At 36.1% G+C, this 15,186-nt stretch overlaps 1 protein-coding gene across 7 annotated transcripts in view; it reads left to right on the top strand.

Moving 5' to 3' along the window:
* The window catches only part of KIAA0586 (KIAA0586 ortholog), a 114,712-nt gene that overhangs the window by 85,468 nt on the left and 14,058 nt on the right, over positions 1-15,186 (top strand). For all 7 annotated transcript variants that reach the window (XR_006343881.1, XM_043919336.1, XM_043919338.1 and 4 more), the window contains one exon: positions 2,158-2,266. Coding sequence is in view for 6 of the 7 variants with exons in the window: in XM_043919336.1 (XP_043775271.1) it covers positions 2,158-2,266 (109 nt within the window). In the remaining variant the exon portion in view is untranslated. The remainder of the gene's footprint in view (positions 1-2,157; positions 2,267-15,186) is intronic.

Here is a 15,186-nt window from a genome sequence, read left to right as displayed (position 1 = left end):
TGGCATATCTATAAGATGGAATACTATTTAGCAAGAAGAAGCCATGGACTGCTGATGCATACAGTAACATAGATGATTTTTACAAGAGTTATGTTAAGGGAAGCCAGAACCCACACCCAAATAAGAGTGCATACTTTATGATTCCACTTATATGAAATTCTAGATGATGCAAGCTAATCTGTAGTTATAGGAGGGAATACAGAAGGTTATGAGTAAACTTTTGAGATTGGTGGATTTATTCATCATATTATCTTGATTGTGATGATCACTTCATGGGTATATATATATGTCAAAATTTAGCAAATGATACACTTGAAATATATGCTGTTTATTGTTTATCAATTGTACCTCAATAAAGATATTTAGGCTTCCCTGGTGACTCAGATGGAAAAGCGTCTGCCTACAATGCGGGAGAGCCGGGTTCGATCCCTGGGTCAGGAAGATCCTCTGGAGAAGGAAATGACAACCCACTCCAGTACTCTTGCCTGGAAAATCCCATGGACAGAGGAGTGTGGTAGGCTACAGTCCATGGGGTTGCAGAGAGTTGGACACGACTGAGCGACTTCACTTCACTTCTTCACTGCAAAGATATTTAAAAAATAAAAAAAAAGATTGCTCTCCTTTATTTATTGGCCTGTTTTAAAATAAAACTGCAAAGTGTTACTATTAGAATGGCTTCACAAAAATTCATTTCTTAGATTTCCTTTATTAAAGGAAAAATAGACTGGTGATAATAATAGCATAAACTTATTTATAGTGCTTATACTCAACTGGATGCTGTTCTATGTTTGTTACATATTTAACTCATTTAATCCTTACAACAACCTACTGAGGTAATTATTATTATCATCCCCATTTTATGAATGAGGAAATTGAGGTATTGGGGCATTAAGTAACTTACCCAAAGTCAAAGCTAGGTAATGCCTTACCCAGAGTTGAATACAAGCAATTTAGCTCCATAATCTGCATGCATACGTGCTCACCTCTTTGTGACCCCCTGGACTATAGCCTGCGAGGCTCCTCTGTCCATGGGATTTTCCAGGCAAGAATACTGGAATGGGTTGCCCTTCCTTTCTCTAGGGGATCTTCCTGACCCAGGAATCAAACCTGCGTCTCCTGAGTCTCCTGCATTGGTAGGCAGGTTGTTTACCACTGAGTCACCTGGGAGGCCCCACAATACTCTGTGGTTAAGGGAGGCAGTCAGTAGGAAGGTTCATAGGAAAGTTCTAGTTAAAGTGGCCCAAGATAGTCGTAGTACTCATTTTAGAAGTACACATCAAAATAACACTTCCTTCAGGGCAGAAACCTACATAACAAAGACTCTAAACTTAGAAGATCAGTGGTAAGGCTAGTTGTGACTATTGCAGCCTGAAACTGCTCATTCTTACCTGTAGATAAATAGGTATTTGCCAGAACTGGAGTGGTTACATTTGAGTCCATGTGGATAGGTTTCAGATTCTTCTATGCTTGTATTTTGATAAGAGTTCAGAGACATTTTAAGTTTCTGTCAAATTGTATCTGGTAGCTGTTCTTAGAGACTCATTCATAACTAGACTCATAAAACAGGAAAGAAAGAAAATGGCTAAATTCGTCATAATTTGTAATGTGTGATTGTGAAGGAATTTTACTACTGAAAATTTTAAATTTGGTTAGATTGTAGTAAGGAAAAGAGATGATGGGGCTTATGGTAGAATATACATTTCTTGAGTGACAAAGAATAATAATACCTCCTGAACACTTGTGAGAATTAAATGATGTTATTATATATAAAAGCTTTTTGAAAATTGCAGTACATTATGCAGATTTTCATTTTATGCAAAAATAGTTATATGGAAGTACTTACAGTCAAATTAAGTTTTTATCCTGTCTAAATCCATCATGTATGTATCTAGAATAGTTGATTTATAAGTAGCTCTGAATTCTCTAGTCAGAAATAGAAACCATTTGCATATTTGAAATCTGTATATTATCCAGATCTTTTGAAAGATTTTACTTGTAATATCTTTTCTTTGGTAATATGTACTCCATTTCCCATCTGGTACTTAGAAAGCATGCATAATATTCAAATTTTATATAATAAACATGTAAATAACTGCTCAGATCTTTTAAAAGTAACTTAAAAAATGATATTATGACTTCATGTCTTTAATTCTTTAGTACCAACAAAAGCAAGACCAAGATGTTAAGCAAGTTGAACACAAGCCAGTTCAAAGTCGTTTAATACGTGTAAGAAATAAATCTGATATTTCACTTTCACAGCAGCAAGGTAAGATTAGTTTTCTTATAATAGTAGTTTGATACTTGTGATACTGAACAAATACATAATGAGAATTCTTTACTTTATATGTCTTATTATCTCTAGGGTTTTGTTATTGTTTTTTCACATTTAGTCCATTGGGGTTAAGACTCTCATCCTGTATTTGAGTATATATTTGTTAGTTCTTTTGATCAGTAAATACTATTTCTAATAGATTTTTAAAACTCTTAGGTAGTATTTTTCTTTTAATCTTATTTTTTGTTTCTTGTACAATTGAATGATAGTATCTTTTTATCTACGTACAAGTCTGTATCATGGTTGTCTGTTTTAAATTATGATAAAGGCAGCAGTTATGGATATTCAGGAGCTTTGTAAAGACTGTTTATATTGTGTGGTGATTTGATTAACAGGTACAACTTATAAAACAAAGGACTGTCATGTTAAATGCTATCATATGAATGAACTTTTCTTTATTGTTTGATTAACAAAATGATGTGGCTGAATGATTCTATACTCAGTATCACAGCATTTTGATGTTGTCTTTATGTTTTTGCACAGTTGCTTTGTTTGCCTTCTTGCTTCTTAGTCATTTAAATTTTATATAACTTAAATTCTGAAATTTGGCAGAAGAAATTAAGATGTCTTTTGTTTAAAAATTCTTCTATCTGCAAAAGTGTTAGGAATATTTTGAGCAGTAGAAATATTTTTTTTTTTTTTTTGCTTTTGTATTTGTGTTTTTTTTAGCTCATGTATTGAATGCCAGTCTAATTGCAAAGGTAACAGCACTTGGCATTTTGGGGAAGACCTAAATGAGAAAGAGCTTAAGATTATGTTATTTATGTTTTTACTTTTCTGTTTGTTTTCTCTTCCTTTCTTGCTCCAGCTTTTCAGAACTTTGCCCTCCTGACCACTTTTTAAAACTTAACAATGGTACAGTAATGTTAGTTATTATGTTGATATTATATTTTAGAACCCTATGGAAAATTGCCTGTAAAACTTTCCTCATTGTATTAAATCATGACTATGTAGATATGAGCAAAGGAATATGTCTAAAATAGTATCAGGACTGCCTTGATGTCCTACTGAATTCTGTTACCACTCATGGCCAATGACTATATATTTAATTTAGTTTTCTAAAAAAATACATATTTCTTAAATGTATAAATGAATTTTATCTCCTTGGAGAAGGTTGTATGTAATAAAATGATCACTTTTCTCAGCTAATAAGGAAAATATATTTGGGAATATTTTAAAGGTAAATCTCTTTAGGAAAGTGACATTGTTTTCAGTTTCATGTATATGAATGGCCACAAGATGGCAATATTTAAATTTTTGTTGACTTACAACAATATCATTAATGTCCAATTAACATTTAATGTCAATAAAAATAATAAAATAAAAATAAAAGAAGCCAGTGTGTTAGCTAGTGATGCAGTTTTATTTAGAAAGAATTTAGAATAATTGGATTTAATATGTGTAAAAATTATTTTCATTTAATTTTACATCTAATACAAGGAATCCGCCTGCAATGTAGGAGATCCAGTTTGATTGTGGGTGGGGAAGATTCCCTGGAGAAGAGGTAGGCTACCCACTCCAGTATTCATGGGCGTCCCTGGTAGCTCAGATGGTAAGGAATCCACCTGCAGTGCAGTTCCATCCCTGTGTTGGGAAGATCCCCCTGAAGGAGGGCATGGCAGCCCACTCCAGTATTCTTGCCTGGAGAACCTCCATGGACAGAGGAGCCTGGTGGGCTACAGTCCATGGGCCACAAAGAGTCAGACGCAACTGAGTGACTAAGCACAGTTACAGTATAATACAGAAGTTAGGGGAGCAGGCCTATGTCAGCTTTAACCAAGACAAATAAATACCCAGTGGGCTACATTTCAAATAGGAGCCGAGTGTTTCACTCTCTAATTGATATAGATCTCCCTACTAAATATTTTTTGAATGAATATGATTCCTTTGGCAATAGTCAGTTACAACTTTTTTCCCCATAAATTTTGTGGGTTTTTTTCCTCTGATAAAACTCTGATACGTTGCCAAATGTTTCAGAGACTAGGAAAGTCAGAGTGCCAAAATAATCCTCTAGGGCTTTCAGGACTTTGACTGACCTTGAAGGAATTCAATCCTATCTTTCATACACAAAGGGTCTTGAAGATAATGAAGGAAATTCACCTTATCACAAGGGAATCAAAACCACATCGTTTCTGGAAGATAAATTCTTCTAGGAATACTTGAACCCAAAATTATGGCTGTTTCAGGAAGAAGTATCATGTATTTCACTTTGAAATGTATAGTAGTTTTATATATGTGTGTGTGTGTGTGTGTGTGTGTGTGTGTATCAAGAAACCAAGCCAAAAAAAATGAAAAAGAAACCAAGCCATTTACCAGCAATAGTGGTAGTTTTTCAGTGATCATCCATTAAAAACTGACTGAAGATAATGGTAGAACAATTCTAGCACTAAGCTTCTGGGAAATCTGTAAAGGCAAGCTTTCTCCTCTCCCCTGGATTATTACTTGCAAATTTTAACCCAAAAGAGAAAACTTGAATTGAGTTCTGAAAGATGATATCTTTGGAGTCTAAAACTCTTGGCATTGAATTCATTGAATGTATTTTTGATCACATGATATCACTTATCTGATTCTAAGCCCTGATTAATTATCTAACAGTTTTATAGTGAAAGCAACTTTTTAATAGTTTAGCAACTCATTTTTTCCCCTTTCACTGTGCAACTTAGCTTTCCTCAGTACAAATGAAGTATTTGTATTTAAATTCATGTATTTGTTATGAACCCAGGAACAATTAAATTCTATTGTGATATATTAAAATAGTCCACTTTAAAAAATATTTTTCTTTAGTTTTTCTCTTGAAATTTTAAGAACTTCATAGTAAATAATAAATTAGAAAGTCAAACATGCTTTACTAGAGTCAATGGGAAAAAATTAGAGTATATGTTTTGTTGTTAAATAGTTGTCAAAGGTGTTTAAAATTACAGCCTTCTTCAGTTTTCTTATTTATAAATGATATATGTTGCTCAGAAAATATGTATCAAAGTGATAAAAGTAATTAATGTAATTACAATAATTTATCAAAATCTGGTTACTTTTTTGTGGGAAATCACAGATAGATTTCTTTTTTTTACGTTATGTTTTGAATTGGGTTTCCCTCGTGGTAAAGAATCTACCTGCAGTGCAGGAGACTTAGATTCCATCCCTGGCTTGGGAAGATCCTTTGGGAATGGCAACCCACTCCAGTATTCTTGCCTGGAGAATTCCACGGGCGGAGGAGCCTGGCAAACTACAGGCCATGGGGTCACAAAGAGTCGGCTCAATGGATATGAGTTTGAGCAAACTCCAGGAGACAGTGAAGGACAGAGAAGCTTGGCATGCTGTAGCCCTTGGGGTCACAAAGAATCAGACATGGCTTAGCGACTGAGCAACACCAACAAAAGTCTTGAATTTAATTCCTTTACATGTTAGCACCTTTTATACCTCACTACAGTGATTGTACTTCAGATATGTGAGAATTAGGAAATTCAAAGCTTATATATATTTGGAAGCTATTTCTAACCACATGTGCAAATGAAAATTTTTGCCTTTGTATTTGAAATATAGTTAAGTTACAATATATCTCAGAATTACAATTGATTTTAGTAATTTTAAAATCACAGTTAAAAGTTTATTTAATTGATTTTTTTCTCATAATGTATGACAGTAATTTAAAAACCATGTGTGTAGATCTCTGATAGGGTTCCTGGAAGAAGTGGCACAGACTAACAAGTCTGCCCCAAATCTATGTAACCAAATGTTTAACAAGCATAATCTGAGTAAATGTGTTTTTTTTTTTACAAATCCATGCTATTACTGATTAATAAAACAGAAATTCACTTTAAAATGTTGCTGAATGTGGGGTTTCTGTTTTCCCCTAGGAGGAGGAAGGTGGAGAGTGTCACTTCTAACTATAATAAAATGTCAGACGAACTATAAAATCATAACATTTCTTGAACCAATCAGATAGCTTATAATGTAGAGCAAGTGGCTTAAAGTCCACAGAAAGGCAGACTTCTCCAAAGAGATGGGACACAGGAACTGTGTCACCAGAGACTGTGTCACAACATAGTCACAGGCACCAGACAAGCATATAAAGATGTGTTTGACTTTTCTTTAATGAATTACTAAAGGCCAAGCATAGAGCCATTGGTAGCTACTGATATAAAAGTAGTCGTTTTTAATATTTTTCAAAAGTTATAGAAATTCCAGAAAATGTTCTTTGCACTAAAAGAAATCACATACCCAATAGTATTCATTCTGTACTCTCTCCTCCCCCCAGTTCCTGACAACTACTAGTTTACTTTCTATCTCTATGGATTTACCTATTCACATTTTATATAAATGGAATCATATAGTATGTAGGTTTTGTGTCTGTCCTCTTTAACATGTTTTCAAGGTTCATTCATGTTGTAGAGAATGTCATTACTTCATTCCTCTTTATAGCTCAATAATGTTCCATTGTATATTCATTCTTAGGTCATTATTTTTAGCACCCTTTTTGTGTAAAGGACTGGGAAGGTACTTTGGAGTTAGAGAAAGAAATAAAAGAAAGCATCTTCTCTCAAAGGATAAGAAAAAGGAGTTGTTTGAGAAAAAGAATTTCTTTAAAACACTGTATCTCAGAAATAATTTGTTGGAATGCTATTAAATATAAAAAGACAAACATCTTTATGTAATCACACTGTCAAATTGTCACTTTTTTCTTACAGTGCTGAAAAAATAAACATATGGGAGCAAGTGTGTTAGGTCAACTTGCTGATTGTCTTTATGTATATACATTTCTTACATTTTATGTGAGAATGTTTGGATGGAGGTGGGGACATAAGCCATGTGAGAAAAGACACTCTTCTGGCACATTAGTGGATTTTTAGCATAGATTATTATTTCCACTGTTCCTACCAGACAGAATTTGCATCTTTTATTTAAAAATAGAAATATATGTGTGTATATATGTTATATATATGTGTGTGTGTGTGTGTGTGTGTAATCTGAGAGATAAATGTGCATAACTAAGGCTAAGAAGATTGATGGAGAAAATCTATTGCAAAAGACACTGAAAATTATTCAGGGATTCGCATAACATTTTTACTTGTTGTTGCTAAAGTAATTTCACTTTCTATGTCGGAGTATTTTAATTATGGAAATTATTTACTTTTCTTATTGTTATAGAATTAATGATACATTGTGTATGAAGCACATAGATTTTTCTCAAGTCTTTGATAGTAAACCTGTCTCATCAAAAACATATACTAGGGTTGTTCTGAAGACTTGCCAGTATTCCAGAAACCTGTGCAATTCTTTCATTGTTCTTAACCAGATTTCCTAAAACCTAACTTTAAAGTTTTTATGCTGTTGTTTATAGAAATCAAATTGATATAAAACATAATTTAAATTATTCATTAAACTTAGTAGCCTTTTTATTTAGCAGCCATTAAATAAAATTTAACCTTCCAAAATAACCACAGAGGTAAATGTAGATTTGATAATATCCTCATATTTTAATATCAGTGAAATGCTGAACTAGGAGTAGGAAAATCACATGCAGTCAGATGAATGACCTTTGGTTCTGTTGAACTGGGAATGATCCCTCTGCTACCAAGAACCAAAGGTTATAATTCTGATTAGTGATAGCATCTGATCTTCTTACTCCAGATGTAGTAGAATATCTATTATACTACAGTACCCTCTTCCAAGTAACACTAACTGCATTGACAAGTTAGTGTATTACAGATGATTTTCTTCCAATCAACAGAATAATCATTCAGATTTTCTGTGATTTTAGTTTTATATAATTACAATACAAATTAGACTATTTCAATCAATGGTTGGAAATAGTCTAATATTCTACTAAGCCAGTGATAGTGAAAGTTGCTCAGTTGTGCCTGACTCTTTGTGACCCCATGGACTCTACGGTCCATGGAATTCTCCAGGCCAAAATACTGGAGTGGGTAGCCTTTCCCTTCTCCAGGGGATCTTCCCAATCCAGGGATCGAACCCAGGTCTCCCGTATTGCAGGCGGATTCTTTACCAATTGAGCCACAAGGGAAGCCCTCTACTAAGCCAGCTGTCCCCTAAATAAAAGAGAAACTGGATTGTTTCAATTCAGAATTAATTAGAACAGAGAAGTAATATTTTTATACTTACAGGATGTACTGTCACTTGATAGTTTTAGTCTTTAATACAGTGTCTTTCAAATTTTGACTCAGTCTCCTGCATTTCTAATTTAAAATGTAGATTCCCAGCTTAACCTTGAGACTGAGTCTAGGCCTGGCAATCTGAATGCTAAACTAGCACCCCTGGTCCTGCTGATGAGGAAAGAGGACCGCCCTTTGCGAAACATTGCCTAACGACTCTAGGTGTTCATGCTGATGTCTGTTCTGCGGTAGAATTAGAAGCACTACAGCATAGAGCTTATGCTCTGGACTCAGGCTTCCTGAGTTCAAATTCCAACTCTGCTGGCTATTCACTAGCTGGTGACTTTGGGCAAGATTCTTAACCTTTCTGTGCTCTTCTCATCTGTAATGGAGTATCTGTCCAGAAGATTGATTGATAGCTTGGGTGAAGACAGTAGTGCACGTAGAACAGGACTTACACATATTATGAAAATATTAGTTATCATTGGCGTGACTGTCCCCAGGACGCCTCTTCTTTTTGAATACGCATGTTGTAATCAGCTCTTCTTTAACAGATAGGTATCGAATCTGCACTGGTCCTGAGCTTTAAGGACGTTGGTGAGAAAATGCTAGAGATGGTACAAGTTCTATATAGTGTTAAGGAGATAAATTGACTTACAACAATTTTTTTTATTCTTCAGTGAATTGTATTTAAGATAATTTCTATTTACTAAACCTAGGATTGTTTTACAAAATTTTTTTTATTGATCTGCATATTGGACAACTAAATATAGTGAAGCTTATTAACCAGGGTGATAATCTTATCTATTGACAAATGAGTGTTGTAGTGAATTGCATTGTCAGCAATTCTCTCATTTTTAAATCTGAGAGAAACTGATAATGCAAGAGCTTAGTAATCATTTATGAGCTGTGGCATCCTGATTAAAAAGTAAGGGTTAAAATTAGGGGCCATGGTGGGCATACATAAAAGTATTAAAATGGTTAAATTTCATGGCAAAAAAACCTGTAACTCAAATGGCAAAAGGCACTATAATTTCATTGTCCATCCTGGAAACCTTCCTCATATATTCTTGAGAAACATTTTTCTCCTCCTTATTGTACTTACATATTTTATTAAATTAATACTTTACTGTTTCTTATCCATAGTACTTTTGCTTTTTACCAGTATTAACACTATTATTATTGATGTTATATAGAATAAGGTTTTATTTATGTAACATGCCCTCAGTTTTTGCCTTTGGGCTCAGCCTTTCCACTATGCCTATTCTAAAGAAAGATCTATCATCATCCAGGTATGCTTAATACTACTATCTTTATTACAGAATCATGAAAAAAAAAACTTTTCAGTGGAAAAACTCTCCCAAGATTGTTCTTTGCTATAAAAAACAACATTGGTGAAGTAAAGGCCATATTTTTAACCATGTAATTCATACGTAAATATGTAATGCAGGCCTATGACAGATTTCAAAGATGTGTTCTACCAAAGCAAACCTGTAGTGATTTAGAAGCACAAATGAGATCATAGATCCTGTTTGGAGATGGGAGTGACAGATTAAAATTTAGGCACTTAGGACTATGAAGTTTTCTAGGCAAGTCTTACTGATTTTGAGCAGTGTTTATGAAGAAGAAACTTTAAGGGAATTATCTTTAAACAGAATTCTCATTGCTGGTCTAGGGGGAGTTCAACTTACTGCCTCTCTCATTTCCCTTTCCGACATAAAGTCAACTCCATTAAGGAATAGAAGGGATGACTTTTGGACTTCTGTGATGTTGTTCGGGAGCAATGGAGTACTCATCAGTTGGAACTAAGTTTTCTGAGACGGCTTTTTATTGCCTTTCATCCTCTCTAGCTTTTCTTTTCTCCGTAGAAACTTCAGTTTGTGGGAGAAATTGCTGGGGAATAATAAGTGGTCCTTAGAGTATAGGGATAGTTGTCTTACTCATTACAGAGCGTAATACTTTTGTCTTTCTTCCCGTAACTGACCTGGCCGGGTTGGTAACGGGGCAGGAGGCAGGTGTTGTGGGGCAGTTAGTCTATCATTAGTGGAGCCGCTTCAGTCATGTATTCTTTCTCCCACCTATGCCGCAACCTCCATTTACTCAGTCCTATTTCTCCTGACTGGCTATTCCTCAGGCCCTATATTTTGCCTGATCTATATGGTTAATTCATGTAAATACTGTCTTATAACCATCCAAGAGCTCTTTGTCTCTTTGATCTGTGTTAATCCCCATTCTCTGATTTTTGTTCTTGGTCATGAAATTGTAATGGTGTTGATGCAGTTTGTAAAATTATAACCTGTTAGCAAACTGTGCTCTGGGGCTTGAATGGAAGTTTGGCTGTTCCCCAGTAGTACTTTTATTAATTTCATATGGATTTTGGCTCCAAAATAACATCTATTCTAGCCCTTCTCCCCAAACCCTTAATCCCAATGTTATCCCCTCAGTTTTCTTTTAATATATGCTTTTGCTTTTCTAAATTCTACTCTTTCAAATGTTATTTCCAAAATTCTACTCTTTCATTTATAGCTACTCTAGCTCCAACTTCTTACGACTCTGCGTTAATCTTTTCATTTTTTTTTCTTTTTGGATTCAAGAAAGAATAGTGCTTTTACCTCCTTGAAGGTAACTCTTCCACCTGCAACTTTGATTCCCATCTCATTTCTATTCTTGACAAAGGGAGAGGGAGAAAGATAAAATCCTGAGAGATGAAAAGGGTAAGTGCAGAGAAAGAAAGGGAAGGAATAGGAAGAAGGGGAAAGGTCTCACTTTGAGAGAGTAGAGGGGAAAGGAAAGGGTAGGAGGGGAAGGAGCAGGGGGGGCAAGGGAATGATTGTGGAATAAGAAGGATCATTCATTCTTATGTGCAGAATGAAGGTGGGCTCAATGATTCTTCAGGTCAGCTGTAGCCACAAATACTTCTTAATTCTATTTCTTCTCAACCCTCATCCTACCCTTCACATGCCTTTCTCAGTGTCTTCACTTGGAAATGTTCCCTTCCCTGCCCTCTTTTACCACCTTTCCATCCTCGAAACAAACATTCTTGGTCTACTCTGTGTCCCTGAAGGGCCTATGCTGTTTGGTATATATTTCAATTTTAGCCCTTGCATCATACCTTGCAGGATTATTTCCTTAGAGCCCCTCTCTTTCTCTGGAAAGTAAATTTCTTAGAGACAATGGCCTCGTTTCATTCATCTCTGCACCACCTGCTCTCTAGCACAGCACCATAAATGGTAGGTTTCCAGTAAGTGTTTATTAGATCAAATGTATGAGGTAGTCCTATTCTCCCATCTAGTGCAGGGCCCTTGTTAACAGTTTTCTTTCTTTTTCTATTCATTCTTGAGTAGTTGCTATGGGCCAGGTATTGTTTCAAACCTTGGAGAGAGTGTGGTAAATGTAACAGGTGAAATCCTTGCTTTCACAGAGCTTACATCCTTGTATACATAATAGAAAAAAGTAAATTAATTTACAGCAATCTCAGATGATGTTAAGTGCTGTGAAAAACATAAAGGGTTTTTAGAAGAATCCTAGGCGTCAGCAGGCAAGTGCGGAGTGACCTGTACTGCGGGAAAGTCAACACTTTGCAAGCATCCTGGTAAAGACTAGATGGGGCAGGGGTCATCAGTGAATGCTACATGTACAGGAAATTTTAATAGGGGCAGGATATTTGCATGGTCTTAAAGTGTCTCCTCACAGAAAGGAAAACGTAGGATAGTACCCTGATGGGATGATCAAAATTAGTGCAACCACAGAGGGGCAGTTGAATACTGTGTGCGTCCAGTTGGGATAGCTGAGACCTAACCTGCATATGGTCGTGGGGAAACACCATACCAACCTAAACACAGGGGAAAGTTAACCACTTATGGATCTGGGCAAGTGAGATATAGGTATTCTTTATATTATTCTTGTAACTTTTCCCCAAGATCAAAATTCTTTCCAAATAAAAAGCTAAACATTTTTGAAAGGTATTCTTTATTTTAAAAATAATGTCTGTCAATTTGTATTTCTATTAGTTTCAATTAAGAAGGACATAAAGCAGAGTGACAGATAGTGAAGGAAGCAGGGTAAGTGGTTTTGCTTCTTTAGATCATTTGGTTAGGCGAGCCCTTTTTGAAGGAATGGCATTTCCACATAGAATGAAGGGAAGGAAAAATGTTGCAAACATTTGGGGAAGAATATTCCATGTAGAAATATGAAGGAAAAATGAAGGTGTTAAGGTGGGAATGAACTTGCCCAAGGAACAATAAGGCCATTGTGGCTGGAGCGGAGTGTGCAAGGGAGCTGTGGTAGGAACTGAGACAGGAGATGTAGGCTGCAGATCATGTCGAGCTCTGCAGACTCTGAGAAGGAATTTGGATTTCAGTCTGAGTATGATGAGAATAAAGATAAGTTGCAGGACCATAAAGAAGGCAGAGCGCCGAAGAATTGATGCTTTTGAACTGTGGTGCTAGAGAAGACTCTTGAGAGTCCCTTGGACAGTGAGATCAAACCAATCAATCCTAAAGGAAATCAACCCTGCATCTTCACTGGAAGGACTGATGCTGATGCTGAAGATCCAATGCTTTGGCCACCTGATGCAAAGAGCTGGCTCATTGAAAAAGACCCTGATGCTGGGAAAGATTGAAGGCAGAACGAGAAGAGGGCAACAGAGGATGAGATGGTTGGATGGCATCACTGATTCAGTTGACACAAACTTGGGCAAATTCCAGGAGATGGTGAGGGACTGGGAGGCTTGGCATAGTGCAGTCCACGGGGTTGCAAGAATTGGACACGACTTGACAACTGAACAACAAAAACAAATGATGAGGATCCTATGGAGCGTTTGAGCTAGGAAATGACAGCCTTTAATTTACATTGTTAAAAGTTTCCGCCAGCTTCTTGATGGAGAACAGACCTTAGGGAGACAGTGGTGGAAATAGACTAATTGGAAGTGTGTGACTATCCCAGTATTCCAAATGAGAGGTGATGGTGGCTTGGACCCTGGTGGAGGTATCATGGTGGCCAGGTTAAGGCCATGTATTGATGGCATATACCTAATAGAGCTGAGGAATAAGTTGATTTCAAAAATTACTTACTAAGGCAGATTAGATGTAGAGTGTAATTGAAAGCAGAGTCAAAGATTAGTTACTTCTAAATTTCTGGCCTGAAAATTACTGGTTGAATGATAGTGCTACTTATTAAAGTTAGGAAGATTGAGGTGAAAATCAGCCATTCTGTGTAGGGCACATAGATTTTAAGAAGCCTAATAAAACTCCAAGTGATAGGCACTTTGTTACTAGAACTCAGTGAAGAGGTTGGGACTGGAGATAAAAAGCTGAGAGTTGACAGTATGGATGCTATTTAAAGTTGTGGGTATGGATGATATCACCCAAGGATTAAGTACAGAAAGGGGATGGGAGCATCCCTGGATTAAAATCTTGGACATCTTCAAGATTTAAAGATAGAAAAAGGAGAGGGAGCCAGCAAATGAGACGTTAGACCCAGTAAATGGTTATCTCACAGTATCGGGAAGCACCCTTGTTTGCTGTACATTTTATTGATGGAAAGCACTAATTATTCTTACTGAGTTAACATTTGCCTCTTATAACTTCTCACTTATCGGTTCTAGTTCTGTCCTATTGGGTGTCAGAAACCAGTCTTTCAATGGAACAATCTTTCAAATATTTGATAACAGTTATAATCCAAAATCTTCATACTGTGTTCCTTTTGTGTTCAGTCTCTCAGTCGTCTGTGGCTCTTGGTGGCCCCATGGACTATAGTCCGCCAGGCTCCTTTGTCATTGGAACTTCCCAGGCAAGAATACAGGAGTGGGTTGCCATTCCCTGCTCCAGGGGATCTTCCCACTCAGGGATCAAACCTGCATCGCTTGCATCTCCTGCATTGGCAGGTGATTTTTCATTAGTAGTGCTACTTGGGAAGGCCCATGTTCCTTTTACTATTTCTTATGTTGTTTCCAAGCTCTTTACTGGTTTGATCACACTCTAGTCAATCTATCCTGCCTAGAGTTGCACTAGGATAGAACATAGTCACTGCCAAATAGGATAGATTTGTTTCTTCCATCACTACAGTGATGAAACTAAAGTCTTGGACATCTTCAAGATTTAAAGATAGAGAAAGGAGAGGTGCTTTATAGATGACAAAAAAACTCTTATGTGTTGTAGTTTTCGTTCTCACAGTAAACTAGTGAATATGTAAAATGTTTTTATTAGTGTTGTTATACAGATGAGAAAACTGAGGTTTCAGATAGGTTAAATAACCCCACTACTCTTGATTGTCTCACTGTTCACAGAAGTTGTTGAAAACTGGTTTAATACTGAAGTTTTTGTTGTTCTAATAAAGCTAACCAAAATTTTTTTCAGCAGCTTGGTGTCAAGCTGAGTTTTCTACTTTCTGTAGTTGATTTTTTAAATCATAATATTCCTCAACTTTAATATTATCCTGAGAAATTTCTCAATTGGTCTTCCTATATTCATTTTGCTCCCCCGTGTTATCCACCCAGAGCAAGAGTCACTGTTTAAAATATTAATCAGATCACTTGACTCATTGCTCAGACCCCTCCAAAGACTTCTTTTTGCACCAGCCTGGAGTCCAGACTCCACATCATATCCTAAAAAGTTCTGCCTGGTCTGGCCCTTGTTCTTGGAAATCACTTCAAGATCTGTTTATCAGATAAAAATAGTTAATGCAGTTGCTTGTTTTTTTCATACATATATATAGGTGTGTATATATATACCCATAAAAGTAAAA

This window comes from Cervus elaphus, chromosome 12 (genome assembly GCF_910594005.1).
Source record: "Cervus elaphus chromosome 12, mCerEla1.1, whole genome shotgun sequence".
NCBI lineage: Eukaryota > Metazoa > Chordata > Mammalia > Artiodactyla > Cervidae > Cervus > Cervus elaphus.
The sequence above is the reverse complement of the archived record's forward strand: the minus strand, read 5'-3'. Positions and strand labels throughout refer to the sequence as shown.